At 45.5% G+C, this 27,120-nt stretch overlaps 1 protein-coding gene, 1 long non-coding RNA gene and 1 other non-coding gene across 4 annotated transcripts in view; 2 read left to right on the top strand and 1 right to left on the bottom strand.

The window, feature by feature from the left end:
- Positions 1-2,004: 2,004 nt before the first annotated feature.
- LOC111768116 (uncharacterized) lies at positions 2,005-9,425 on the bottom strand. The gene is made up of 2 exons (XR_002800193.2): positions 8,317-9,425; positions 2,005-2,705 (listed from the first exon to the last, which is right to left on the bottom strand). It is a non-coding gene; the product is annotated as an uncharacterized lncRNA (long non-coding RNA).
- Positions 7,215-27,120, top strand: part of LOC106781747 (proline-rich protein 2-like) — a 46,160-nt gene continuing 26,254 nt past the window's right edge. Inside the window, exons 1-3 of one of the 2 annotated variants that reach the window (XM_070236417.1) lie at positions 7,215-8,336; positions 22,399-22,694; positions 22,793-22,976. In XM_070236417.1, the coding sequence (XP_070092518.1) occupies positions 7,462-8,202 (741 nt within the window). In that variant the 5' untranslated portion in view covers positions 7,215-7,461 and the 3' untranslated portion in view covers positions 8,203-8,336; positions 22,399-22,694; positions 22,793-22,976. Of the gene's footprint in view, positions 8,337-16,801; positions 16,945-22,398; positions 22,695-22,792; positions 22,977-27,120 lie in introns of those variants that run through there. The other variant, XR_011426469.1, reaches the window with a different exon arrangement.
- TRNAI-UAU (transfer RNA isoleucine (anticodon UAU)) lies at positions 8,232-8,324 on the top strand. Its single transcript is given in 2 exon segments — positions 8,232-8,269; positions 8,289-8,324. It is a non-coding gene; the product is annotated as a tRNA-Ile (tRNA).

Here is a 27,120-nt window from a genome sequence, read left to right as displayed (position 1 = left end):
AAATGAATAGAACAGGAAGTTTGTGTCTCCCTGTCACCTCACAGATGGAAGGTCCTCCGGGAGACATTCACGGGCCAGCTCTGCTATGAGCTTTCAGTTGAGTTTATACATCTGCTGCATTTCCGTTTTCTCTGGCTCCAGGACCAGGGGGCTCTTGCTCGCTCCCTTTCTTCTCTCCTTCCTCCTGAGGACATAGTCTATTGCTCGCTGGTCCTCTTTCCTCTCTTTGCCAGGAGCCACTGAACACTACCGCCCTTCAAATCATTCTGTGTTAGATGCTCCCCATGCCCAACCCCCAACATCCTGTGACATTCCCCTCATTCTTCCTGGCATGGATCCCACATTCCTCAGATGGGAGTGGACATATGTGGGCTCTTATGAGGCCAGGGCACTGTGGACAGCGGCCGAGCTTGGCTTTTCTTATAACCCAGGTGTCATGAAGGAATTCATACCTGCTATCTACAGATGAGGAAACTGAGAAATATCAGCCATTCCTACAAGTTAGTAAAAAAAAAGTGACCAAAACCCCAAAAACAAAAAAGACAAAACAAACTGAAAAAAGCAACCAAATGATGGGTGAAAGATTTGAACAAACATTTCATAAAGACGTACAAATAGCCGATAAGTATGTCAAAAAATGCTCGATACCATTAGTCATCAGGGATATACAAATTAAATCTACAATGAGATGCTATTACACACCCTGGTTTAACCAGTATAATGGCTACGATTAAAAAGGCTGACAACACCAAGCGTTAACAAGGATGTAGAGCAATTGGAACACTCAACATTGCTGGCAGGAGTATAAAATGACACAACTAGTTTGGAAATAAAGGTTTAGCAGTTTCTTATAAAACTAAACATAGAACTTCTCTAACATTAAAAAATTTTGATCATCAAAGGACACTATCAAGAGAGTGAAAAGGCAACTCACCAAATGGGAGAAAATATTTGCAAATCACATAGCTAATAAGGGATTAATATCCAGATTATATGAAGCACTCCTAAAACTCAACAACAAAACAACCAAACAACCTAATTAAAAAATGGGCAAAGGATCTGAATAGACATTTCTCCAAAGAAGATAAACAAACGGCCAATAACCACATGAAAAGATGTTCAACATCACTAATTATTAGGGAAATGCAAATCAAAACCACAATGGGATACTACCTCACACTCATTAGGATGACTATTACTACAAAAAAAACCCCCCAAACAAATAGAAACAAGTGTTGGTGAAGATGGGGAGAAACTGGAATCCTTGCACATTACTGGGGGGAATGTAAAATGGTGCAGCTGCTGTGAAAAACAGTATGGTGGTTCCTCAAAAAATTAAACAGAATTTCACATGATCCAGCAATTCCACTTCTGGGTATATATCCAAAAGAAGTGAAAGCAGGAACTCGAACAGATATTTGTACACTCACGTTCATAGCAGCACTATTTATAAGAGCCAAAAGACGTAAGCAACCTAAGTGTCCACTGACTGATGAATGAATAAACAAAATGTGGTATGTACATACAATGGAATATTATTCAACCTTAAAAAGGAACGAGATTTTGACACATGCTATAACACGGATAAACCTTGAAAACTTTATGCTAACTTAAATAAGCCAGACACAAGAGGACAAATATTGTATGAGTCCACTTATATGAGGCAGCTAGAATAGTCAAATCTGTAGAGACAGAAAGTAGAATAGTGGTTATCTGGGTCTGGGGGAGGGGGGGTTGGGAGTTAGTGTTTAATGGGTACAGATTTTCAGTTTGGGGTGATGAAAAAGTTCTAGAGATGGGTAGCAGTGATGGTTGCACAATAATGTAAATGTACCTAATGCCACTGAATTGTACACTTAAAATGGTTAAAGTAGTAAATTTATTTTATGTATATTTTACCACAATAAAAAACACTTAAAAAAAACTATACACCAACCTACCTTATGACCAGCAATTCCACTCCTGTATTTACTGTAAAAAAAAACAAAAACACTTGTGCAAGAATGCTCTTAGCAGTTGTATTTATAATAGCTCCAAACAAGAAATAATCCAAGATGTCCATTAATAGGAGAACGACTAAATCAACTGTGGTGTGTCCGTGCAAAGGAATATTATTGAAGCCACTCAGTCAGTTGTTGGCTGAACAGAGACATGATCAAAGGTGACCTGTCTTACTCACACTAAAATTTTGACCCAAAGAACGCCCTGAGTGTCACTGAAACCCCAGAGTTCCATGGCTGTCTCCGTTAAGACTCTTCCTTCCTCCTCTTAAAGGGAGACCCCATCATTTTCCGTGCTTCGTCTCTAAGACCTGCCATCCTGTACCTGGTCCAGTAGGTTCAGGTTCAACGCTTGCCTTAAGAGACACAGGAACTACCCCATCTTCTCAGCGGGAGGGCTTCGGGCATTCAGGTGCCCACCATACCTGGGTGCTGGTTTTCACCTCTCCCTCCTGGTCCTAGTTCTGTCCGGTCTTTCCCAGGTTTCAAGTTAAGGCCCTTTGGCCACCATCATGCAAGTGAGCCTGACTAGTGCCTCTCTTGAGGGTAACCCATGAGAGGCACAGTCTAAATGCCAGGCATTCTCCAGGGTCTCCTTCTCCAGTGGCAAATTGAGCACTCGACTCTGTATAGAGTGGCGGGCATGGAGAACTCCCAGCTCTACCGCTTACTTAGGTAACCTCAGCTCTGCCGCAGTTCGCTCACCTGTAAAAGGAAATAATAATGCTACTTACTTCATAGGGTGGACACGAGGATTCAATTAGTAGGACGTAAAGTTCCTAGAACAGTGCCCAGCACACGGTAAGCACTGTCTAAGTGTGTTATTTTTACCCACCTACCACCATGTTCTCCATATTCTTTGAAAGATTTTGCTCTCAAATGACAAGTAAAAGAAATAATTAATGCATCCTGTATCCGCCAGGATCCAGTCAGGAGGCAGAAACCACACCAGTAATTTGAACAGGGAAAATTCAGTATAAAGAACTAGAAACTAGTAAACGGGCTTAACTACTAAGAAGGGTAAATGGAACGCTAACGAATACAGGAATAACGGATAAAGGGAGCAGCACTACCTCCAGAGATGACACAGAAAACCCACGGAAGGAATAAACTTGGAAAAGGCCCTCCTTCCCCGCCCAAGCTGAGACTCAGAACTCCTCAGTGAGGGCGTGGTGGTGGCCCACCGGATGGCCAAGAAGTTTGCTGAGGGGCTGCAGGCTGGGGTTGGCAAGCACAGAACTGTGCTGGGTGATGGCGAAATCTCACAGGGAAGCCGCCCACTGGCAGCTGTGCTGGAAGCGCCCAAAGAGAAGCCTCTTCAGAGTTCCTCTAGCACCTTCCACCGACAAGGCCTAACCGTTGGCACTAGCCGACGGGATCACAGAGCAGGGCAAAGAAGGCTGTATTTGGAGCAGAGAAGCACTCAATTAATAACTGGCACACACTCCATCCATGTTCTCATAATTAAAAAAGATTTAATGGGGAATCTGTCCTGTTTCTGTTTTATGTATTTATAGCAGTACAAAGGGGGTGATGATTAGGGAGGCCATGTGTTCCTGGCTGTCTGTGACAGTCACAAGTTAGGCTCATGGATGCAGTATTATTAACCATACCCCTATCACCCTCAGAAATGTTCAGATTTGGAGGATGAATTACGTGATCACGCTAGCTCTTGACGTTTCATTTTCTATCAAACTTCTCCCACTGATGGTAGCTAGAAATACAGTATATACAGACGCACCGATCTGCCTGAAGGAAAGAAAGAGCTCCCCGGACAGTCCAGGGGCTGAGCGGCCAAGATTCCAGGGAGAGAGACATGCGTGGCGGTGAGGCGGACCCGCTGAGCTCCTCCCCTCCTTGAGGCGCCGGCTGGTTTATAAGTGGAAGAAACTGAGAGGCTGAAAAACTGAGCAGAAAGTAGTAGTTTTCAAGGGTAACATATGATTAAAAAAAAAAAAAAAGAGTATGTCTCTGTCTAAAAGAGGTCTTTTAATAAGTATCAAATGAAAAGTCTAAGTGATATGAAAGCATGGTGTCATAGTTAAAATGGCAGCATTTTTTCTTTCTTAAGGGTACAGAAAGTAACAGTACATTTTACGGCTTCAGGCGTCTTAGATTTGATGAAATATGGTATATTCGTTCACATGTGTGAGTGTCTCTATAGGAGAGATTCCTGGAAAGGGAACTGCTGGATCAAAGGATATATGCATTTGATAGATTCTGCTAAACTGTCTTAAAAACAAAACAAAAATGAACAGTGTTCATTTCCCCACACATCTTACCGACGTTGGATGTTACCGATTTTTAACATTTTTTCACATCTGATAGGCTCTCGGCATGTCTTCATTTCAGCTTCAGTCGAGAGCGAAGGGACCTGTGCTTCCCAGAGTTATTATCATGCTCTCCTCTCAGGTGTAATTGGTTCAAATCTGCATCACACTTCCCTAGAACTTGGACCTTGGGACCCACACATCTTTCTCCTCCTAAGGGAAAATAAAGGATCATTTCCCCACATGGGGCTGGCGAGGATCGTGGTTTATTAGGGTAGGAAGGGATCTTAGACGCTGCTTAATCCCAGGGGTTTTGAGAGGCATTCAAGATGGTCTGAACTGCTACAGGTGGCAGTGACATCTTTTAGACTTCTATTTAGAAAAATAATAATTAAGATAATTCTTCAGACAACCTCTTGCCCATTAAAATAGGATCACTCTGGGAGCGTCTGACTGCATGTTGACCAGCATCTGCCGCAGTCCCTGAACACAGGGGGGGGTGTGTGTGTGTGTGCGCGCGCGCGCGCACGTGTGTGACTCAGCTGCTCAGGTGGTTCCTATGTGGGTTTTGACTGCTCTATAGCAACATTTTTTAGCCATATACTGCTTAATATGTACCCATAATGGAATGCTGGCTAGAGATAGAAAATATAAAATGTTTGCTGAAATGAAGTAAAGGAAGACCATAAAATGAAAATTCTACAAATTTGACTCAAGATGATCAGTCACTAGATGTGCAAATTGCATTCAGCTAATCAAAATGTTCATCTGGCTCACCCTGATGTCTCTTGTATGTCAGAAACCAAAGCTAAAAAGACAAAATACAGCGACCATTATGTCCAATGCAGCCTTTCATTAATAAGACTAGAGACCAGCCATTCCCACTTGATGTTATTTGCAGAACGGTGCCTTCATATAGCAGCCTGAACTCTGTTTTATCATTTAGACACAAGAACATGAGAGTAATAAAAATAAACTGGTTTTTTTTCAAAGTGCAAAAATTCCAAACATTCACTTAGGAAAGCAGTTTTTGTCTATTTTTGATGCTACAATGAATCATTAAATTTCATACATTTTAATATACATTTGTCCCAATACCAAATATGATATATGTTTTTTTAAAAGTTATTTAACAAAGCATGCTTTTCCTCTACACAATTAATTTACAGTAAATTAAACATTTTGCATTACATGGTAAATGGAAAAAGGTTGAGGCTAGTCTTCTTATATTATGGGTATTACTCAAGATTGTTTTAAAATTATACATGTATCTAAAGTTTTTTATTTTAAAAATCACTTCTGTATTACAGATCACACAAATTATTAAGTGATTAAATAATCTCAAGGTGTTGGCAAGAGTGTACATGGTGAAAGGAGCTCTCCAGTTGAGATAGGCTAGAAAGCTCTTATCTGGTCTAGATCCCTCAATTTATAAATGAGGCCACTGAGGCCCAGAGAGGGTAAGAGACTTACTTAAGGTCACACAGCCAGGGAGGGCCACAGCTCAGACTCTTAATTCACTGCTCTATATGAAGTCAGTCTATATGAAGTTGTGATTTGAAGGTCTCAGGAGACTTCTCCTTGGCTGGAACATCTCTCTGGTGGCAGAGGTTCTGACATGGCCCCCCTCCACCTTGAGCATTGCTCGCACTAGGTTCCTCCTTTAGAGCCCCAATTTCCTTGAGGACTAAGCTATTTTAGTTCCCAAAGGCTTCATGAGGTGCTGCCTTCCCCTGCCATGAAACCAGGGATCAGTCAATATCTGCTGAATTAATAAAGGAGTAGATCCATGAATGCGGGAAGTGTGAAAGGAAGCTGGACCACCAGGGGCCAACTTTGCTGCTCACAGTTCACCAGGTGGGTTCTACCTGAGGGGCTCAGGAGGGAGGAAGAGCAGACTCTGCAAATGCTACTGGGAGTGAGAAGACACTGTGTATGGGTCCACAACTTACTTTCTTGTTTATCAGGAAATTAACTCCTTTCAATTTAGGGGGGAAAACCATGCATTTACCTTTACAGGTAAAGGTTCCAACTTTTGGGAGGGACTTATTTCAAAGGCTCACTCTCTGCTGCCCTTGATTTACCCTGGACTCACCCACGCATGTTCCAAGGAGCCCCAGTGCTAGCACGGTTGTAAACAGCTCTGCATCCACCACCTGGCTGGTGGTGCCTGATGGGATCTTGCAGGAGTGTTGACCATCCTCTTTCTGAACTCTTGCTCTGGATGTGTGTCTCTCATAGTTTACAAAATCATCCGGAAAATCTCACGGACCTCTTTTTGCTGGGTGGATAACCCCAATCTGTATGCGGCATTGAGTTTCCTAAAAACACCACCCTCAGGAGGCCCCTGCCTTACACAGAACCTGTCGCTGGCTCCTCATGGTCCGCCTCATCACTCTAATCTTTTCTGCTCAAATTTCAAGGCTTTTTGCAATGCTACTGCCAGTCACCCTAACACAACCTGTTACTGTGGACAAGTGCCCATCGGATAGGTGACTACCTACATAATCTTTATTCTGCACCCATCGCTTGCTCATGCCAGTTCCCCTAATCTATTACCAGTGTTCTGTTATTTGCTCTTCTGGCTCTCCCAGGAAAGCAGAGGTCACCAAACAGGGTGACCAACATGCCAACAGAGGCCCCTGAGACAACCGAGTGAGGCAACCCTGGAGGAAGAGACCGAGGGGGCCGCGGGCACTGTGTGGAGGTGGCCGCAGCTACCCTCCCAGGGGATGCAGGCTCCCGGGAGAGTTATCAGTTAGGTACAGGGAGTACAGTGCCTAGAGCCTGCAAAAATGTTTACATTTTAAATTCTTTTCAAATCAGGAGAAAAAATGAATATAGTAATAATGAATGTAACAATAAATCCAGCCTGGATTATATCTGCCTTTATTTGGCAGTAGTAAAATATAACGAAAACGATTTTTTTTTTTTTTTTAAATGGAGGAAGGTGCCCACGAAAACAAAGTGCCTAGAGCACAGGACAGTCATGATTCGGCCCCGGGTACCGTGTTTATATTTTCTGGTTTATAAAAAAAGAGATGGATATCCAGATACTTGTATGAGACCTCTTGATTTTAAATACTAGGAACTAGTTTTAAAATTAAAACAAACACGATGTGGCCCAACAAAACGCGCAGGGGCTTAGCCTGCAACCTTCCCAAGGGTCGGGCGATCGAGATGTCCCCGGAATGCCCGGGGCTTGGCGCGGTTTTGGGGACACCCCTCCCGCCTGGAGGGCTCCGGGCACCCCGCTCACGACGGAAGAAGGGCCGCGGAAAAACGGGGGTACGCAAGGCTCTGCTGCTGAAACCCCCGCCCTGTCCGGTCGTGGAGCTCGGTCGCCGCCCTCGGTCCGCCCCCGGCCGGGCGCTCCCCGGCCGCCCCATTGGCAGGCGCCGGATTCGCTCATTCGAGGGGTTTCCCGCTCCCGCCGACTTGCAGGGCGGCGCGGGGCGTGCGGGCCGCGTCCTCCCGCTTCCTGGACCCGCGGTGGCATCTGCGGCCGGAGAGCCGAGGCCGCCCCGCCCGGCCCCACCCTCCGGCCCGCGGCACCCCCGCAGCGAAGCCCGCCCGCTGGCCGCCGCCCGGTCCCTTGGCCAGGCCCCCTCCTCGCGGGGCCCGCGCCCGGGAGGCGAAGCTCCACGGAGGACGCGGAGGCGGCTGCAGACGGGGCGGCCGGGGCTGCCCCTCCCGCGCTGCCGGGGAGGCGGGCTGCGTTTCCTCCAAGGCCCCAGTGGCCCGCCTGTCACGGCCCTGCCAGCCGGACCCCCATCCCCGAAGAGACCGCGCAGGATGCCCGGGCTCACTCGGCATGGGCCGCCGGGCTGGAAGCTGTAGGAGGCTGGAGGCCGGAGCTCGTTCCCGCCGAGCCCGGAGCCACGGGTGCGCATGCTCCGCGAAGGCCCGCACCGGGCCTGCGTGAACCCTGATAGAACCATCGCGAGGCCGGCTAAGCGGAGCTCCAGTGGCGCAATCGGTTAGCGCGCGGTACTTATACAGCAGTACATGCAGAGCAATGCCGAGGTTGTGAGTTCGAGCCTCACCTGGAGCACGTCCCTTTTGGGTACCGGACCTTCCTTTTATCTCCTTGCCCAAGGGACCGAGTTAGTCTCTCTTTAGCCTTCTCAGTTCCTGTCTCTGAGTTCTCTGCGCGCACGTCCCGCTCCGCCGCAGGCAGGAAGCAGCTCGCAGTGGAGCCTCTTACCCACTTTCCAAGCGACTTGTTGCTCTCTCGCACCATCCAGCCGGTCGAACCCGGACGTTTGCCTACTGCTCCCTCCTAGTTCTCCTCCTAGGCGTTTCCTTTAACGACACCCAGTCCCGGGGATGCGGACGGGAGGTCCCAAGACGCTGCAGCGGTGATGGGGCCCTGCTTGGGCATCGAAATCGAAAACACCGGGCGTGTCCGAGCTCCTGGCGCCGCGACCAGGCCCGGGTTCCCGGTCGCTGCCCCTTGCCCAGGGCAGGGTGCAGCGCGGCGCGCGCTGGGTGGCGGGGCCCGAGCTGGGCGACCACTCGCGGGATTTGGGGCCCGAGGCCCGGCGCGGGGGCGCTAGTGCAGCAGCCGCTCCCTTCCTAAACTAGTAATAACTAGTCATTACCCCCTCCCTCAGATCTGCAGAGACCCCTAGACCCCCTTCTCCCATACCCAGACACCCGGGCCTCCCTGGGCGGATTTGCAGAGTTTGAGAAATTGCCTAGGGCGTTTCCCCTCCCCATTTCGCGCCTCTTCTCCCGGTGTCAGTCTGGAGTGGTGGAATTCGCTGGCAAAACGGAGAGCAGACGTCTTCTAGTGATGTTCGAGTGGCGGGTGTCGTTTCATGCATGCCTCAAATCCCAGGTTCAGAAGACCTCCCGGGGCCAGAAAATCTCCCTCCCCCCGTGTGGCCAGCTGGTTTTTGAAGCCAGCACAGGAACACCCCTCGGAGACGCGGGGGCTGCGTTGACAAGGATGAGGGGGTGCATCACATCCCCAGGAGGTGTGGACGAAGCAGGGAACCAGTTTAGTTGGGGTGAGAGGCCTCCCGGGCGCGTTCTCCCAAAAGAGTGGTTTCAGCTGTTTTTATGGAAGTGCTAGTAGTTAAAACCTGGGGTGGAAATACTACCAGGAGTGGTGAGAAGCAAGACCTAGAAAGCTCAGAGAAAGTGGGCTGAGGGTGGAGCCTTGTCTGTCCCCTTGGCTACTAACCCCAGCCCCGGATTCAGAATGGGGGGGCCTCAAGGCGACTGAAATGTGAGAAACTCCACCCCCCTCCCCTAACCTGGCGGCCAGTTCCTCCCCCGACCAGAGCCTCTCGCACAGGCTTATCCTCAGCAGGGAGAACTCCCTTTAGAAATCTAGCCAAAGCCTGGAACAAAAATCTATCCAATTTTTTAAAAGTTCGCTTAATTAAAAAAAAAAAACAGCTTTATTGAGATATAATTCACATACCATACAATTAGCCCATGTAAAGTGTACAATTCAATGGAGTTTAGCATATCCACAGATACGCGCAACCATCACCACAGTCACTGTTAGAGCATTTTTATCACCTCAGTAACAAACCCTGTATCATTTAGCTATCACCCCTCTGGCCCCCCACCCCAGCCCTAAGTAACCACTAATCTACTTTCTGTCTCTATACATTTCCCTATTCTGGACTTTCATATGAATGGAATCATATAATACGTGGTCTTTTGTGACTGGCGTCTTTGAGTTTTCAAGATTCACCCATATCCTACCTGGTATCAGTACTTCGTTTCTTTTTATGGCTGAACCATATTCCATTGTATGGATTCTCTCTCTTCTTGAACAATGGAGAAAAGTTTGGCATTTTTAAAAGAAAATTTGCTGAGAACTGCTTTTAAAAAGGGAATTAATTTTAAAATGTACAAAGCAATAAAACCTCACCAAGTGTAGGCTTCTGCCCTTCAGAGTCTGCTCACTACAAGAACTGGTCAGGTACTCCTGAGAGCTGAGCACAGAGCAGCTTCCCCACATGGATGGAAACAAATGAATGAGAGATCATCTGCCCAACTGCCTATCCACGTTGGAATCCCTTCTACAAAACCCCAGCTCCTAGTTGAAAACTTCCAGCATCAAAACCTCATTTCTTCACAAGGCAAACCATTCCATTTTCTGTCAACTCTCACAGTTAGAACATTCTTCCTCTTCAATCTTGTTTCTGTCCCTGTTGGCTGTTGCTGGAATGGTGGTGGTTTGGAGAACTATTTTTCTTGTGGGATGGTGAGATAGGAAGGAAGGAAGCTAACTTAGTTGCCCTTTGTCTACATAATCTAGAAATCCCCAGCTAGGAAATTATTAGTGAGTTACAAATAAACAAACAGACTACTGGCAGATTTTAACAATGTGATATTGATAGGATTTTTTTAAGGTTGTGATGGGTGATAAAGATCAAGTCAGAAAATTTTTGAAAAATGTTTTAAAAACCATAAAGTACCATACAGATGTAAGGTGGCATTATTGTCACCACAAGATTCGTGGATTAGGCCTGTCTATAATGTATAGTGGCTTCAAGGAGGAAGGTGGGTAAACATGAGGTGGACGAACTTGGAAGGATGGGTGAAGTTATAGCTGAGTAGCTGCAGATACCTGGCAGGAGAGAAGTCTGACACCCCAGGTGGATGTTAGCTTTGTAGATGGCGTGGATGAAGAAAGGCTGTGAACACTGTGTGATACAAAGCCAGAAGGGAGTGCAGATTCAGTAGAATTTGGAGGAAGAGTAGAGTCAATCCAGAGACAAGTGTTTGTGACACATGACAAGATGCAATTTGATAGAGATGATTGTGAGCCTGTGTTCAGTTCAGAGTTCAGTGTGGGGGATGCCTGGCTTGACAGCTGTTTGCTTGTAAAGGGTTTGGGGACTTCAGATGGATGCAACCTCAGTTGTCCAGCCATATGACCCAATTGCTAGGAATGTCAACCAATTATTAATGCATTACTATAAAATGCATTACATGGTGTAGTGTCAGGGATCACAACACAGCAGTCTGTGGAACAAATCTAGCCTCTAGACAGGTTTTGTTTAGCTTTCTAGCACTGACTTGCAAAGTGTGTGAAAAATGTGTAATCATTTGCCCACATATGGGGAGATTTTACTGAAATGCCCAGATTTCAAGTTTCTAATGAAAAATTAGAAGATTTGGTCCTCTGGGGCCCTTATTCCCACATGGCAACATTGGCTACCCTGTTTGGATGGGCATGTGATCTTCTGTTCCACAACTCTCCGTTAATCCCCAACACAGAGGCGGGTGCCCGCTGCAACTGCTTCACCAGCTTGCTTTGCTGTTTTCTTAATCTGACTCATTTCTCGCATGCGCGCCCCGCAGATATTGAGCGCTTGGCCTCTAGGTGGTTAAAGGGAGGGAATACTCCTATTGAGCTCTGGCAGGTCAGAACACAGCCCACTTAAAATTCAGCAAACAAAACCCCAGTTCTGTATTATGGAAAATTTCAAACGTACCCCAAAGTAGAGAAAATAGTATATTTAACCCCCATGTATCCATCCATCACGATTTTCAAGAATTGTCAACATTGTTTCATCGATATCATTCCCACAGCATTCTCCCCTACCCCTGCGCCATCACTGGAATATTTTAAAGGAAGTTCCAGATATAGTTTAACCTAACTTGTAAATACTTCAGTATGTATACCCAACAGGTAACTACTTTTTAAAAAAGCATAACCATGCATCATTACACTTAAAAAGATTAATAACATTGCCTCTGCATCATCTAATATCTAGTCTGTACTCAAATTTCCACACTTACCTCTGAAAGGTATTTTTACAGTTGGTTTGTTTGAATCCAGATCCAGACAAGGCCCACACATTGCGGTTGATCGATACAGCTTTCGTTGCTTTTTAATTTGTACCCGTTCCCTTTTTCCCAACTCCTTTTTATGATATTTATTTGTTGATCTGTAGAATTTCCCACATAATTTAGCTAATTGCATCCTCAAGGCATCCTTTAACATGTTCTTCAATCCCCTCTGACAATTAGATCTAGAAACTTGATAAAATTCAGATTAAAAGTTTTTTTTCCCAAAAATATATTATCGGTGGTACTATGTACCATTGCATCACAAGAGGAAGTATGTGTCTGGTTGTTCCACATTTAGTGATATTCATTTCACTGGTGATTTCAGATGTGGTCAGCCTAATACATCCGTTATGAAATTCCACATCAGCCTCTAACCTGATGGTTTTAGCAGCCATTGAGGCTCTTTGTTAGATTTGTTATTTTATTAAGGATTACACAATAGTGGTTTTCTAATTCTATTATTCCATTGACTATTTGGTTTTCCTAAAGCACAATTCACATAGAAAAGCCTGGACAATGTTGCTTGACTTTTTTTGTTTTCTACTAATTTTTAGAATGATGAGTTGATGCCCTTACAACTCCCAAAGGTGATCAATTAATTTTATTTTTCACATTTTTTTGAATTATAGTTGACATACAACGAATTGCATCAATGATGTTGAGTAGCTTTTTGAATGCTTATTAGATATTCATATATCTTCTTTGGTGAATTATCCATTCAAATCTTTTACCTTTTTTTTATTGGGTGGTTTGTCTTTTCATTATTGAGTTGTAAGAGTTTTGTTTATTCTATGCACAATTGCTTTGTTGGATATATGTTCTGTAAATAATTTCTCCCAGTTTGTGGCTTGCTTTTTCATTTTCTTAATGGTGTCTGTTGAAGAAAAAACTTTTAAAATTTTGATCAAGTTCAATTTATCAATAATTTTTTTCTTTTATGGATAATATCTTTGATGCCATATCTAAGAAATCTTTGCCTAATCCAAAGTCACCATGATTTTAGTCTATGTTTTAGCTCTCTCATTTAGGAGTTAATTTTTGTGTATGATGGGAGTAGAGATCTTACTTTTATGTATGTGTATGGATATCCAGTTCTGGCACCATTTGTTGAAAAGCGTATCCTTTCCTGATTGCATTGTCTTGACACCTTGTCAAGAATGAATTGACCATACTTTTCAACAAATGGTGCTGGGAAAACTGGAAAGCCACATGTAAAAGAATGAAAATTGACCATTCTTTTTCACCATTCACCAAAATAAACTCAAAATGGATCAAAGACCTAAAGGTGAGACCTGAAACCATAGGCTTCTGGAAGAAAACGTAGGCAGTACATTCTTTGACATCAGTATTAAAAGGATCTTTTCGGACACCATGCCTTCTCAGAGAAGGGAAACAATAGAAAGAATAAACAAATGGGACTTCATCAGATTAAAGAGCTTCTTCAAGGCAAATGAAAACAGGATTGAAACAAAAAAACAACCCACTAACTGGGAAAAAATATTTGCAAGTCATATATCTGACAAAGGCTTAATATCCTTAATATATAAAGAACTCTCGCAACTCAACCACAAAACATCAAACAACCCAATCAAAAAATGGGCTGGAGACATGAACAGACATTTCTCCAAAGAAGATATACTGATGGCCAATAGGCACATGAAAAGATGCTCATCATCGCTGATCATCAGGGAAATGCAAATCAAAACTACACTAAGATATCACCTTACACCCGTTAGAATGACAAAAATATCTAAAACTAATAGCAACGAATGTTGGAGAGGTTGCGGAGAAAAAGGAACCCTCATACACTGCTGGTGGGAATGCAAACTGGTGCAGCCACTATGGAAAACAGTATGGAGATTCCTCAAAAAACTAAAAATAGAACTACCATACGATCCAGCCATCCCACTACTGGGTGTTTATCCAAAGAGCTTGAAGTCAGCAATCCCAAAAGTCCTGTGCACCCCAATGTTTATTGCAGCACTGTTTACAATAGCCAAGACGTGGAAGCAACCTAAGTGCCCATCAACAGACGAATGGATAAAGAAGATGTGGTACATGTATACAATGGAATACTACTCAGCTGCAAAACAGAACAAAATCATTCCATTTGCAATAACGTGGATGGATCTTGAGAGAATTATGTTAAGTGAAATAAGCCAGCGAGAGAAAGATAATCTGTGTATGACTCCACTCATATGAGGAATTTAAAACTATGGACCAAGAACAGTTTAGTGGATACCAGGGGAAAGGTGGGGTGGGGGGTGGGCACAAAGGGTGAAGTGGTGCACCTACAACATGACTGACAAACATTAATGTACAATTGAAATTTCACAAGATTGTAACCTATCAATAACTCAATAAAAAAAAAATGAATTGACCATAAATGTGTCGGTCTTTTGCTGGACTCTCTTTCTATTTTATTGACCTGTATGGCAGTGTGGTGTTATGCCAGCACCATACTGTGTTGATTACTGTAAGTCTGGAAATCAGATAGTGTAAATCCTCCAACTTTGTTCTTTTTCAAAACTATTTTGGCCATTTTAGGTCCTTTACATTTCCATATAAACTTTAGGATCAGCTTGCCAATTTCTATAAAAACATTCTGGGCTTATAAGAATTCTGTTGAATTTATTGATCAATTTGAGGAGAATTGCTTCCTTAACAATTCTGAGACTTCTCATTCTATAAACAAGGTATGTCTCTCCACTTACTTAGCCCTTTAATTTCTTTCAGCAATGTTTTGTAGTTTTCAGTGTATAAGTTTCATACTGTTTCTTCCTTAAATATTTGGCAGAATTCACAAGTGAGGCACTGTGTGGGAAGATTTTTTTCTAAACCCTACAGCTTCAATTTCTTGAACAGATATTGGGCTATTCAGGTTACCTGTGTATTCTGAGCTTTGGTATTTTGTGTCTTTCAAGAAATTTGCCTGTTTTATTAAATTTGTTGAATTTATTGGCATGAAGTTATTCGTGATAGTCCCTTCTTGTCTTTAGGATCCATAGTGATGTCCCGTCTAATTTCTGATGTTGGTAATTTGTGTCTTTTCTCTTTTTTTTTTCCTGATCAATCTGATAAGAGGTTTTTCACTTTTATCTATCTTTTCAAATATCCAGTTTTTGGTTTCATTGGTTTTCTCTATTGTTTTCCCACTTTCCATTTGATTCTGATGCACTTAAGGAGAATGCGTACTGTGCTGTTGTCAGGCAGAGTGTTTTGTCAATGTCAGTTATATCAAGGTGGTTTATAGCGTTGTTCAAGTCTTCTGTATCTTTGATTTTATGCCTACTTGTTCTATCTATCATTGAGAGAAGAGTATGAAAATAACCATCTACAATGGTAGATTTTTCTATTTCTCCTTTTAGTTCTACCTTTTTCTGCTTCACGTAGTTTGAAGTTCTGTTATTGGCTGTATACATGTTTGGGACTGTTATGTTCTCTTGATTCATTGGATCCTGTTATCGTTGCTGATGCTCGATTTGTCCCGTGTTTGGCCAGGGAAAGTTCCATCAAGTTGGCTCTGGGGTCATTTTGACATAATTTTAGATCTTTGATATTCTCCTTGTTCCCAGCAAGACAAGATATTCCAAAATGTGCTTTGTACTTTTCTTCCTTTGACCCTGGAGTCAGCCATTTCTCCCAGGAGCCTGGTTCTTTTTTTTGGGAAATGTTATTTAGGAGAACACAATCTGTGTGATAGAGTTTCTTACTGCTGCTCTGTGGTTGTCATATTTTCAAGGATTTTCCAGTGGACAGAACTAGGAAATGCATATTTTTCAAAAAGAGAAAAATAAAGCCTGAGTTTATAGTGATATTTCCAATTCAAATTTAAGATTACAAAATTCATGCCCTTCAATTTTACATTTGGATCTCTTTTCTCTTGCTCTAAAAATACTAGTTCTTTACAATTCTTATATAATTATTTAATAACTTATTTGATTTATTCTACTATACACACAATAGTTTCAAAATAACATCATTATTATTTCTAACAGTAAGATTATTGATTGCAGTTTAAGATTTCTTTGTGATCGCTTTTGTTCTTAAGTTTATATTCAAAATGCAGTATTCAAAGTATTGTTTTAAAGTCAAAGTAATTTTTCTATGTATGGCTGTGTTACCAACGATACACAATGAATGTCATTTGATTCAGTTTGTTTCACATTTTTAGGGATTCCTTTTTTTTCTTTTTGATTTATTTATTTAAAATATTTACATGCTTCCTAAGTGAAAACTATAAACAAGGTTTATTCAGAGAAGTCCAGTTTGTATCCTTGTCCGCTAATCCCGCTTCCTCCTTCTCTCTACAGGTAATAATTTAAAAATTACTTTTTTCAGTTTATCCTTCTATTGTTTATCTTAAAAAATATACACGAATACACACGTGTGTATTCCACTTCCTCTCCTTCTTATCCACAAGTTGTTCTCTTCCTTGCTGATTTCACTCACAGTATGTTCTGAAGATTGTTTCAAAGTCGCAGATGGAGCTCTCCCTCGCTTCTTATCGCAGCTGCGAGTAGTCTGTTCGTGTGGGTGTCGTGTGGGTGTACCACCGTTTAGTCAACCATCCTTCTCCTGAGGGACACTTGGATTATTTCCAGTCTTCTGGTTTTGTAGATAGTGCAGCAAATTTGTTCACGTCATTTTGTTTTCCTGAGGAAGATTTGCCCTGAGCTAGCATCTGTGCCAGTCTCCCTCTATTTTGTATGTGAGTTGCTGCCCCGGCATGGCCGTTGATGAGTGGTGTAGGTCTGCACCTGGGAACCAAACCCCGGCCACCGAAGTGGAGCAAGCCAAACTTAACCCCTAGGCCACGGAGCCGGCCCCTCGTTTTGAATATTTTGCTGGTATGTCTTTGAGATAGATTCTAGATGTGGGATTCCTGGTCCACGGGATGGATACATATCTACAAAATATATATAATTATATATAATTATGTATATAATAGTTTATATTAACTATAATGTTACATATAACATATATAACGTTATATATATAACGTTATATATAACATATAATATAAATATTATATATATATGAAATTTTCCAGGTGTGTGAAATCACCTCTAAAGAGGGTTTCTGATGTGATAATCCATGAGCATGAGGCCTCTGGAATCCACATCATAAGAGCCACGGTTGAGGAGTCTGGGCTGACTGATGCTGGATGGGGCATGACATGTCCTCCAGTTCCTGGGGAGGCACCACTGATGCCTTTTCTGGAGAGATATTTAAGGAAGGACTTACTGGAGGCTCTGACACAGGCCTGGCTGGCTGAGGATCTCAGCCCTGAAGAGTACCCCAGGCTTAGAAAAAGCCCAGGAGGCTCCCCACGCAGCCCTGCCTGGCGCTTCTGGCCCTTGGGCTCTGCTCTGCTGCCTTCAGCTTAACCTATTTCTGTTTTATTTTTTAGTTTTATCATGTTTAAAGTCGTTTAAAGAATCTTTTAATTTTATTTAACTGATTATTATTTAATTATCTGAATACTTCCTAATTATACTTATTTTTTTAAAATTTTGTTGTCTCAACCATTTCATTCCTTTAAACACTCTTTTGTTAATGAGTATATTCTTTCCCTTTAAAACTTTCATTACACCTTTTCCTCGCTCCTTAGTCTTTTCATTTATTTCCTCTTAGCCTTCTTTTAACTTTTTCTTCTAAATTTATTTTTGTCTTGTCTATTTTCTTCTTCTTTTTAACTTAAACTGTAAAACTGAATCCTCTTGAAGTGTTTTTATGCTCCCTGCTGGCTGGTTGGCCCTCTGGGAGCACAGGCCGCCGGCTGGGGTGGAGTCCATGCTGTGGGAAAGCCTGGGGGGTGGGACGTGGGGAAGTTTTCCTCCTTCCACTGGTTCCTTGCCTTTTCACACTTAGTCCTTGATACTACAACCCTGACCTTAACGGTCCACGGGACTAGATGCCCCACTACTTTCCATAACAATACACCATCCATGGAGACTACAGTTGAGAAACTACAAGGAATATGGATCCTGGAGAAGAGTGGGCTAAAGAGGGATCTATGAGCTGCTTTCAGATGTTTGTGAAAGGAGTAGACGTATTCAGTGTTGACCTAGAGGAAAGAACATGAACTTAGAACTAGAGCCCGTGGGTGATGACGACAAGGAAGCAAATTTATTTTGTAAATGATTAGTGCTGTTGAGACAGGGGATGAGCTGACTGGTGAAAGAGTATATTTCCCGGCTTTAAAAGTGATGGAGCAGAAGCCGGGATATTGTAGAAGAGAATCTTGTGTTGGTTGGGAGGTTGGTGAGGCTTCTAAGATCTCTTTTAGCTGTAAGATTCTTCGTTCTGTTTGCAGAAAAGTAACATTTGTGCCACAGATGTTGCCATGATCTTCCCAGTCTCTATTTCCCCTTTCTTCTGGTAACATACTAGGCCCCTCTGAAGGCTGGGAGCACAGGACCAGCCCAGGGCGGTCACACCACATCATCCTCCTGCCCACACTACACACTGTTTGTTCAGAGATGGGCATGTGACTCAAAATTAACCAGAGTCCTTCCATGAGATGTTTCTATCTTGAGCTATCTGGGAAGAATTCTTTCTTCTTTCTGTTTAGAAACATAAAGAATATAAATTTAGAGCTTCCTGCAGCTTCCAGCACGTATCTTTCTAGCACGTATCTTTCTAGTTGAGCTATGTGGCCGGGGAGAATGAAGGCTACATTTAGTGAGAAGCAGGCACAAGAGAGAGAGGTCTGAAAGTGTGTGAGTCTCTGATTCTTAAGACTAGCCTCACAAATTCTCTTTGTGTGGTCTGATAATGTGAGCCAAAGAAGTGTCCTTTTGCCTTAGCCAGTTAGACTTGGGTTTCTGTCACTAATCAACAGGGGTCTTGACTAATGCAATTGTTATTGTACAAAACATCATTTTACTCTGATGACCAATTTTTCAAATTTCTTAATGAGAATTCCTTTCAGAAGGAAAAGGCAGCATCCATTTCTGGCCAAACTAAAAATTACTGTAAACTTTCAAACTATTAAACTGGCCTGGGGATAAAGATACTAGACACTCCCCTGTGCCTTTTTATGAAGCCCAGCCCTCTCCCTCAGCATACTTGCCATCTCCGCTTGGAGGACTCTTTCAAAGCACAACACTTGACTTTTTTCCCCTCCCAAACCTGCTCCCCCCCTAGTCTTTCCCATCCCACAAAATGGTCCTTTCATCCGTTCGCTTAGTTCTAAGTGAAAAGCTTGGCAGGCAGCCTCTATTGTACCCTTTTGCTCCCCCTACATCTAATCCATCAGCAAATCCTGTGATGCCCTCCAGGATGTATCCTGAATCCTGGCACTTCTTTTCTTCTGCAGTTTCTGTCCCCTCCTGCTTGGACTATTGCAGTAGCCTCTGCCCACCTCTCCAACCTCAGCTCCTGTCACTCTGTCCTGGTTTGCTATGCACCAGCCGCTGTAGTCTTTCTATTCTTTGTTTCTGCTTTGGGGCCTTTGCAATGGCCATTCTTTCTCCTGGAACAGCCTTGCCCAAATCTTAGGGTGGCTGGCTCCTCAACCTTCAGGGCTTGGTCAAATATCACCTCTTTAGAGATGTCTTTGCACGTAGTATAGTGGTATTTACTACTATCTAAAATTATCATGCTTATACAAGTGACAATTGTTTATCTCCCATCATTAGGATATAAATTCCAACTGTGCCAAGCCAATAGGTGCTCAGCAAATACTTCTTAAATGAATGGAAGAAAGATAGAGCAGCAACACATGGGCACAAACTCTAAAGCTGAAGAGAGAACATGTGCCTGATGCTGCTGGTTTGCTTTGTAGATTCAGGTCTGGAGCCTGGTTTTTAGAAAGTCCTTCAGAGTCTTTCCAAGGTCACATCACTGAGTGTGTGAGGTGCCCAGGTGGCTTCTTGCCTAGTTGAAGAGCAGTGCTCCCATCAGAAGCCAATGAGAAAACACAAACAGAGGGTGTGGGGCAGGGACTGGGTGTCTATAACAATCACCTGGGGAGTGTTAGAATGCATATTCCTGGGCCCAGCGATTCTGTGAAGTCCTAGAACCAGACTGTGAGGAAAGGCAAGAACTGGGTGACCAACTCATCCGGGTTGTCCTGGGACAGCCTAGTTTTAGCACTGATGGCCCCTCACTCCCTGAAAATCCCTCAGTCCCTGGCAAACAGGGTGAGTTGGTCACCCTAAACCGAAGGGGTTCAAAGAGGCAGACGGCAGGCGGATGAAGTAGCTTGGAATGGGTTCTTGGAGGGGCTGAGGTAGAAATGTTTCCCATGCTAGGCTCTGGGTTTTGACTGTCCCCTCGGCCCTGCCTTGGAGTACGTCTGGGTTTCTTAGGCACCTGGACCAGACAGAAGGGGAAGGAAACCACTGTTTCTCGAACACCTGCAATGAGCCAGCCACTGCTCTAGGGCCTTTGTTACTCAATCTGTTCTTCAGCAGCCTTTTTATTGCTCCCATTTTAGAGGCAGGACGCCGAGGCTCATAAGTTATGTAATGGCACAGGCTCAGACATCTGCCAAACAGAGGAGATGGGAGTGACAAAGCCCACCTGACACAGAAGCCCAGGTCTTTTCTAGATGTTTTGCTGGCGGTGGTGGGGATGGGGGGGCATAGTTGGGGAGCAGGGGTCAGAGATGTGGCTGGGACCTCAGCTTGACAGTTTCCCTCAGTCCCTGGGGGACGGCCTCTCCTGGGATCTAGGGAAGACCCTAGTGGCTACACAGTGAAATAGTTAAGGAAGGGGCACCCAGGTGGTTTCTTGGGTTGGCTCTGGCCTGGCTGCACAGATGGCCCTGTACCGCGAGGTGGCGCTGTGGCTCTGCCTTAGAAGGCTCGTCCGCACTGGAGTCGTGCAGGGCCAGCCATGGCACCAGCCATTGAGCCTTATTTTATCTGCAGCCTGCAGATCAACCTGGGGCCTGTCCATAGCTTTCTACCTTTCCTGAACTCTGCCAGGCCGAGAAGAGAGAAGGGCAGGAGGTCTGGAGAGGAGGAGGCTTGGGCCAATGCAGAGTCCTGGCAATGAGGGTGACTGCAGAGGGCAGCTGTCAAAAGGAGGGGAAGGGACTGCTGTCCTTGGAATAATGGGCTTATAACACTGACCCAAATCATCTCCAAGCATGCGCAGAATGCATCAGGAAAAGTGGCCTTGCTCCCCATAGTGGGTGTCAGTGCGAAGGGGCTTGGGCAGGGAACAGTCTGTCCTACAGACTGTTTTGGCCAGGTGAAGGCCTGGGCTGGAAGAACCAGGAGGCAAAGAGGAGAGTCAAGAGTCCTGGGTGTCCCAAGCAGGGGAGGAGACGGCCCCCAGTCATCTGCCTGTCTGCCCCCTGCTTACCACACAGCATCCTCAGCGGGAGCCACAGAATAGATCCCCCTCCATACTCCTGCTTCCCCTGCTGTTTGGGAAAATGGCTCCAAGGATGCTGGCCCTTGGGAGTTGGTTCTGTTACCTCTTGTTTTGTATGTAAGAACTCATCTGAGGCCCTAGGACTCGGGCCTTCCAGATTCTCACCCAACAACAACATCACCAAGAACAAACTTTGAACTCTTCTTCAAAGCCCATGCCAGCACCACATCGTGACTTGCTAGGTATCACCTACTTAACAGCAGGCTTGGCCAGCAGTGTTGATGCAGAATACAAAATGGTATCTGAGCTTGAAGGCTACGGCTTTGCTCCTGCTCCTTGATGCTCCTCAAGGGGGCAGCTCTCGAGCCCTCCTCAGCCTCTTAGCAAAGCCCATCTGAGAGCAGAGTGTGATGGGGGGGGCGGGGAGGGACAGAGGAGGAGGGCTTTGGGAAAGACTGGTGCTTGGAAGTGGGATGGGGAAGCAGAAAGCAGAGGATGGGCTTGCTGGAGACAAACTCAGTCAGCTTTCCAATCCTGCCTTTCCCTGGTCTCTGGGCTGGGGCCTGTGGCAGAAATTCCCCATAGAAAACTTCTTTTTTCTTTCCTAAGATTGGTGCCTGAGCTAACAACTGTTGCCAATCTTCTTTATTTTTTTTTTGCTTTTTCTCCCCAAAGCCCCCAGGCACATAGTTGTATAGTTTAGTTGTGGGTCCTTCTAGTTGTGCTATGTGGGACGCCGCCTCAACATGGCCTGATGAGTGGTGCCATGTCCGCCCCCAGGATGCGAACCATCGAAACCCTGGGCCGCCAAAGAGGAGTGCGCGAACTTAACCACTCAGCCATGGGGCTGGCCCTGAGAAAACCTTTTTTTATATTACATTTTCATTCATCAACTGTTCACATAGAATCAATTAAAATATTTCGTCTGATTTGTATTTAAAATGTCATTTTTTTCTTTTTTTATTCAACAGGTAATACACTCACGTGTTCAAAATTCAAAGCCTTAAAAATAAACAACCTTTCCTGTTCAATATGTAAACAAACAACCTCATGCTCCCGACAGAAAAGCAGCAAGGACATGAAAAGGCAATTTGTGGAAAAAAATGTGTTAAGAATGTCACCCTTAGTGTTATAAAAACTCTTCCACTGAGACCTGCTTGCCTGTCATTTTGAGATGTTTTTGATGCACAGAAGTTTCAACTTTACTAAGCCGTATTTTTCCCTGAATGATCTCTTCGCTGCCTGGAAAGCCATTGCCCATCCTGAGGTCAGTTAAACAGTCTTCTTCTTCAGTGGTTTTCGTGGCTTCATGGTTTGCTCTCTAATGTGCCTCAGAGATGTTTCTATTGGTGATGTGATTCCCAGACGGAGCTGAGGACTGGTGTAGCTACCTGAGGGTGCAGCTCTGGGATGCCACTTGGCCTCAGTCCCCAGCCCCTGCTCTGAACCATCTGGCAGTTATTCATGGCAGGACAAGCAGGCCAAGGGGCACCAGCCTCTGGAAGTGGACCATCCTTCTGGAGAAGAGGGCCTGGAGACCCACCCTGAGGTAGGGACCTGGGATGGGCATGGAGCAGACTTGTCAGCTGGTCCAAGATGCAGGTGGCCCAGGGCATAGAGGAACTGAATGTGGGGAATCTGGGCAATTCTGGAGGACAGTGGGGAGTGACGTGGGGAGTCCTGCCCTCCAGACCCTGACGCAGAGCTGGAAGACAGACCCTGGGGACTGGGGAACCAGGAGGCCATAAGACTGAGAACTCTGAACAGAGACCAAGGTGGCCCTGGGTGTGGTAGGTCTCTGGGTCATGACGGAGCCCAGTGACTCAGGACAGGCATTGGTCAGGGTCTCCCTGGCAGCCAACCTGCCCTGTGGCATTTCAGAAAATGGCACCCAAGGGACTGAAATGGCCTATGTGGTACTGTGGGTGAAACCTTAGGAGACAAAGTCACTGTGGACCTATATCAGGCCCTGAGCCAGCTACAGGGTCATTAGTACCACTTGGTGCCTCAGTCCCAGCAAGAGGATGTAGATGCCCCCTCTGCCCCTCACACCATCTCCCTGGATATTGGGGATGGCCCTATCAACCTTGTTCGTAAGGAGGTCCCTGTTGTTTCCCAGGATACCCTAGTCTGAGTACTGAGGAGGGCCGCATCTCTTTCCCTGGGAGGCAACAGACTAAATGTTGCCTTCAAGCCATCCCTGGTCATTTGACTTTAGACAGCATTCAGCTCTTGGGTATCAGTTTCTTCATCTATAGAATGGGATGATGATCTTTCTCCAACCAGCAAACCAGATGACCAAATGAAGGAATAGTGAGATGCTGTTCTGGAAAAAGAAAGTAAATCATTTGAGTGCAAGGTTGTGAAGTGGTTGCACCCAAGGCCAGTGGAACATGGTTCCCCACCTGGGCTGTGTCTCCCTGGGCCTCCAGCAGGTGGTAGCATCGCCCTCTGCATGTGCTGATCTCCACCCCAGCCCTCCTCCCAGACACACAGTGTGTAGCACTTTGGACCTCAGTCAGTTCACAACCTACATTCCCACCTGCCAGGGGAAGGAGGGATCTGAACGGCCTCTGAGACAGCGTCCAGGGCTGGGAGCCAGAATGCCCTGGATGGGAAGGGCCTGGAAAGAGAATTAAAACATCATTCTTTCCCTCAAAGAAAGCACAGATAAGCCAGGAGTTAGGGACCCTGTATGCACGAGCCCAAGAAGGCCGATGTGAGTGCCTGGACGGCAGAGACCGTGTGCTGCTCTGCCACGACCTGTCCCACACCACCTGGAGACGGCAGTTTGGGATCCAGAGACCAGGACTTGTCCACTGCTAGGGTCATTATCTTTAGTTGAAAAGGCCAGCCGGCATTTTGGTGGGGGCAAGGGTGGGTCCTCTATTTTTGTGTGTGTAACATGGTTGAAAATTTAACTCACACTTTGATTCATCTGTGCAGAAAAAAGTGATTTCCTTGCGTGTTAGTCTATAACTAATCCGGCCTTTCTCTAACCCCTACCTGATGATTAGTGAGAAAAACAATGAAATGTTCGACTTGAATTGAATGTCGCGGGACCTGACAGTTTAGCCTGTTAAGTGATGTTTAGTTTCTCTTGGATAAAAGTGCTCAATTCTCAGATTGCTTTCCCCAGTGTCTCCCACTAAGGTGGTGTTGAGGTATTTGGACAGACAAGGGCAGCTTATGTGACATCTGGCAGGAGCAAGGAATTGGGATCCTGGGATGTGGTGTCCTCTGGTTTTCTGGCAAGGTCCCTTGTCCCATTGGCCACGAATTGTACTTGAAGCTGAGTTTGTGTAACTCATGGTCTGGTCTCCTGCTCTGACCAGAGCTCCCGCGGTGCCCGCGGCTGACCAGCCCACTGTACCTAGGTTCTTCCTGGCTGCCTCCCAGAGGGTCTCCCCCCGACCCAGTCGTGCCTCCTCCTTTCCTGTGGGTCTCCTCATTGGACCGCTGTGGCCCCGGCTGCCCTGCTGGCTCACGACGTGGCAGCCAGGCCTGTGGGAATTAGAGTTGGCTTGTGAATCTGAACTTCTGAGGCTCCTCGCCTTACCCCGGAGCACTGTAGTCAGAGGCAGAGGCTGGTTTGGTTCAGTTGGTCTGGAGTAGCCTACGATGCCACTTTCTCCCGGGGTTCCAGACACGAGACTGGGACAGGAGCCCTCCCTCCGGGGCTCCCTCTCTGCAGCAAAACCAGATCCGACTGCTGAGTTCCCCTTGTTGCTGTCCTTCTAGTCCCTTCCCACTGTCCCCTGGGCAGGAAGGAGAGTACCGAAGCATGTCCTCTTCTTGCATGGGCATCTGTTACATAAAACTCCACAGTCACGCCCCAGGAGAGAGGTGAAAGCATCCAGGAAATATGCTCTCAAGAGAATAGCCTGGTTTAGAAGACTTTAGACCTGCAGCATAATCCTGTTTTGTGTGTCAGATGCCAAATATTACCGCATTTTTTCTTCTGTGCATTCTGTCTGAGTCAGACCTTCATCCTAGGCTCTCCTCAGGCAGAGATGGCTGCCTAGGGCCAAGGGCCATGAAGGTCATGTACTCACAAAGGCAAGAAAGAGAAGCACATTCATACATTTTCAAATATCATCCTTTCCTACTTGAAGTGTTCCTAACATTGAATAATGGAAGCAAAGGAAACATAGCAGGTAAAATGTAAAGGCTTTATCCACGAGGAGAATTCACTATCTTCCTTGTCTTAGACTCTGTCCTTCCAGGAGGACACATAGTGTGTCAGAAGTAGATGCCACTGAGCAAAAAATTGGCACATAGGGTCAAAAGATGGCCCAGCCCAGGAATCCAGCCTGAGCAACCTCGGCAAGACCGAGGCTGTCAGAGGATGAAAGGAAGGCTGTGATTGGTGGGCTCCTCTTCAGGCTCCTCATTTGCCCTCTCCTATTGGAGAAAAGAGGACCCAGGCAATTCAAGCTAACCGGGAGCCTGGGAAAGGGGGTGAGAGGGGGTGAGTATAATTCACTGCCCCCCTTCAGTGCTGTGGGCAGGCAGGTGAGTCTTCATCTTTTACACAGCTGACTCAGGAAGCGGGTCTCACCAGGTAGGGCTGACTGGCCAGCTCACAGGTACTCCCTGGCACATGTGGCTGGACGCACGCTCGACCTGCACAACTCTTAGAGTCGCGCCTGACATGGTAAGCATGCAATAAAGCCTGTTGTTATTATCATTGGATGCACAGAAAGATCTAAACACACCTAAACACACATCGAGAGACACAGACACCCAGATGTGTGCATTCTCATACTCAAAGACATACAGATGTGGAAACGCAGTCACACATAGTAGTTATAACTAACACCTATTGGAAATTTACTACACGGCAGGCATTGTTCTAACACTATACGAGAGGATCGAGCACTTGAATCCTTACAACGACTTCATGAAGTAGGTATTGTTATTTATCCCGATTAATAGATAGGTGAATTGAGTCACGTAGAGGTGACAGCTCAAGGCCACAAAGCTGGTAATTGGTAAACTTGAGATTCAAGCCCAGGCAGTCTGGCCTCAGAGCCGGCACATGTAACCACCAGCTATTCTGCTGTCTTCCTCTCAGACACCCATGGTCTTGCACACGGGCTCCATCACAGATCTTCACACATAAGTGAAGAAACTGTCTACATACAAGTGGATGCACTTCCACAGTCATAAGACACGTCACAAGGCATGGAGTCCCCACCACATTCGTGCTGAATCACACCTTCAGACTAACTGGCATAATGCGATCGTGTTTGTTCTCAGTGAGTGCGCTTTCAAATGGCTCCAGTCCTACGCCTGTTGTAGTGGATGTTGGGTTCACAGCCCCTGCTCTTTTGGGTGGCTTAGCATGGTTTTGAGGAGGAGGCTAGACTTGTCTTCACCTCCAGAAGCTAAATCGAGTTTGGCCTTGTCTGAGATCTCAGGATCCCTGGCCTCTTCCCACTCCCTTGTCCTTTGTGAGTGCAGGATACTGCCCAGTAGTCGTGGTCTTAACTTGTTGGTGCTTGCCTAAGCCTGGTTTTGTTCCTCACCTCCATCCCAGGACTAGGAGTCCCCCACCTAGAGGCTTTGAGGTGGACCCAAATGGGAAGTCTTCTGGGCTTCCTGGGGCCTGGGGGAGAGGTCTCTGCACAAAGGGCAGGGCAAGGGGGCTCAACCAAGCTGGAGGGGCTTCCTAGATGGCCCACCATGGC

The sequence above is a fragment of the Equus caballus genome, chromosome 15 (assembly GCF_041296265.1).
Source record: "Equus caballus isolate H_3958 breed thoroughbred chromosome 15, TB-T2T, whole genome shotgun sequence".
NCBI classification, from domain to species: Eukaryota; Metazoa; Chordata; class Mammalia; order Perissodactyla; family Equidae; genus Equus; species Equus caballus.
The sequence above is the reverse complement of the archived record's forward strand: the minus strand, read 5'-3'. Positions and strand labels throughout refer to the sequence as shown.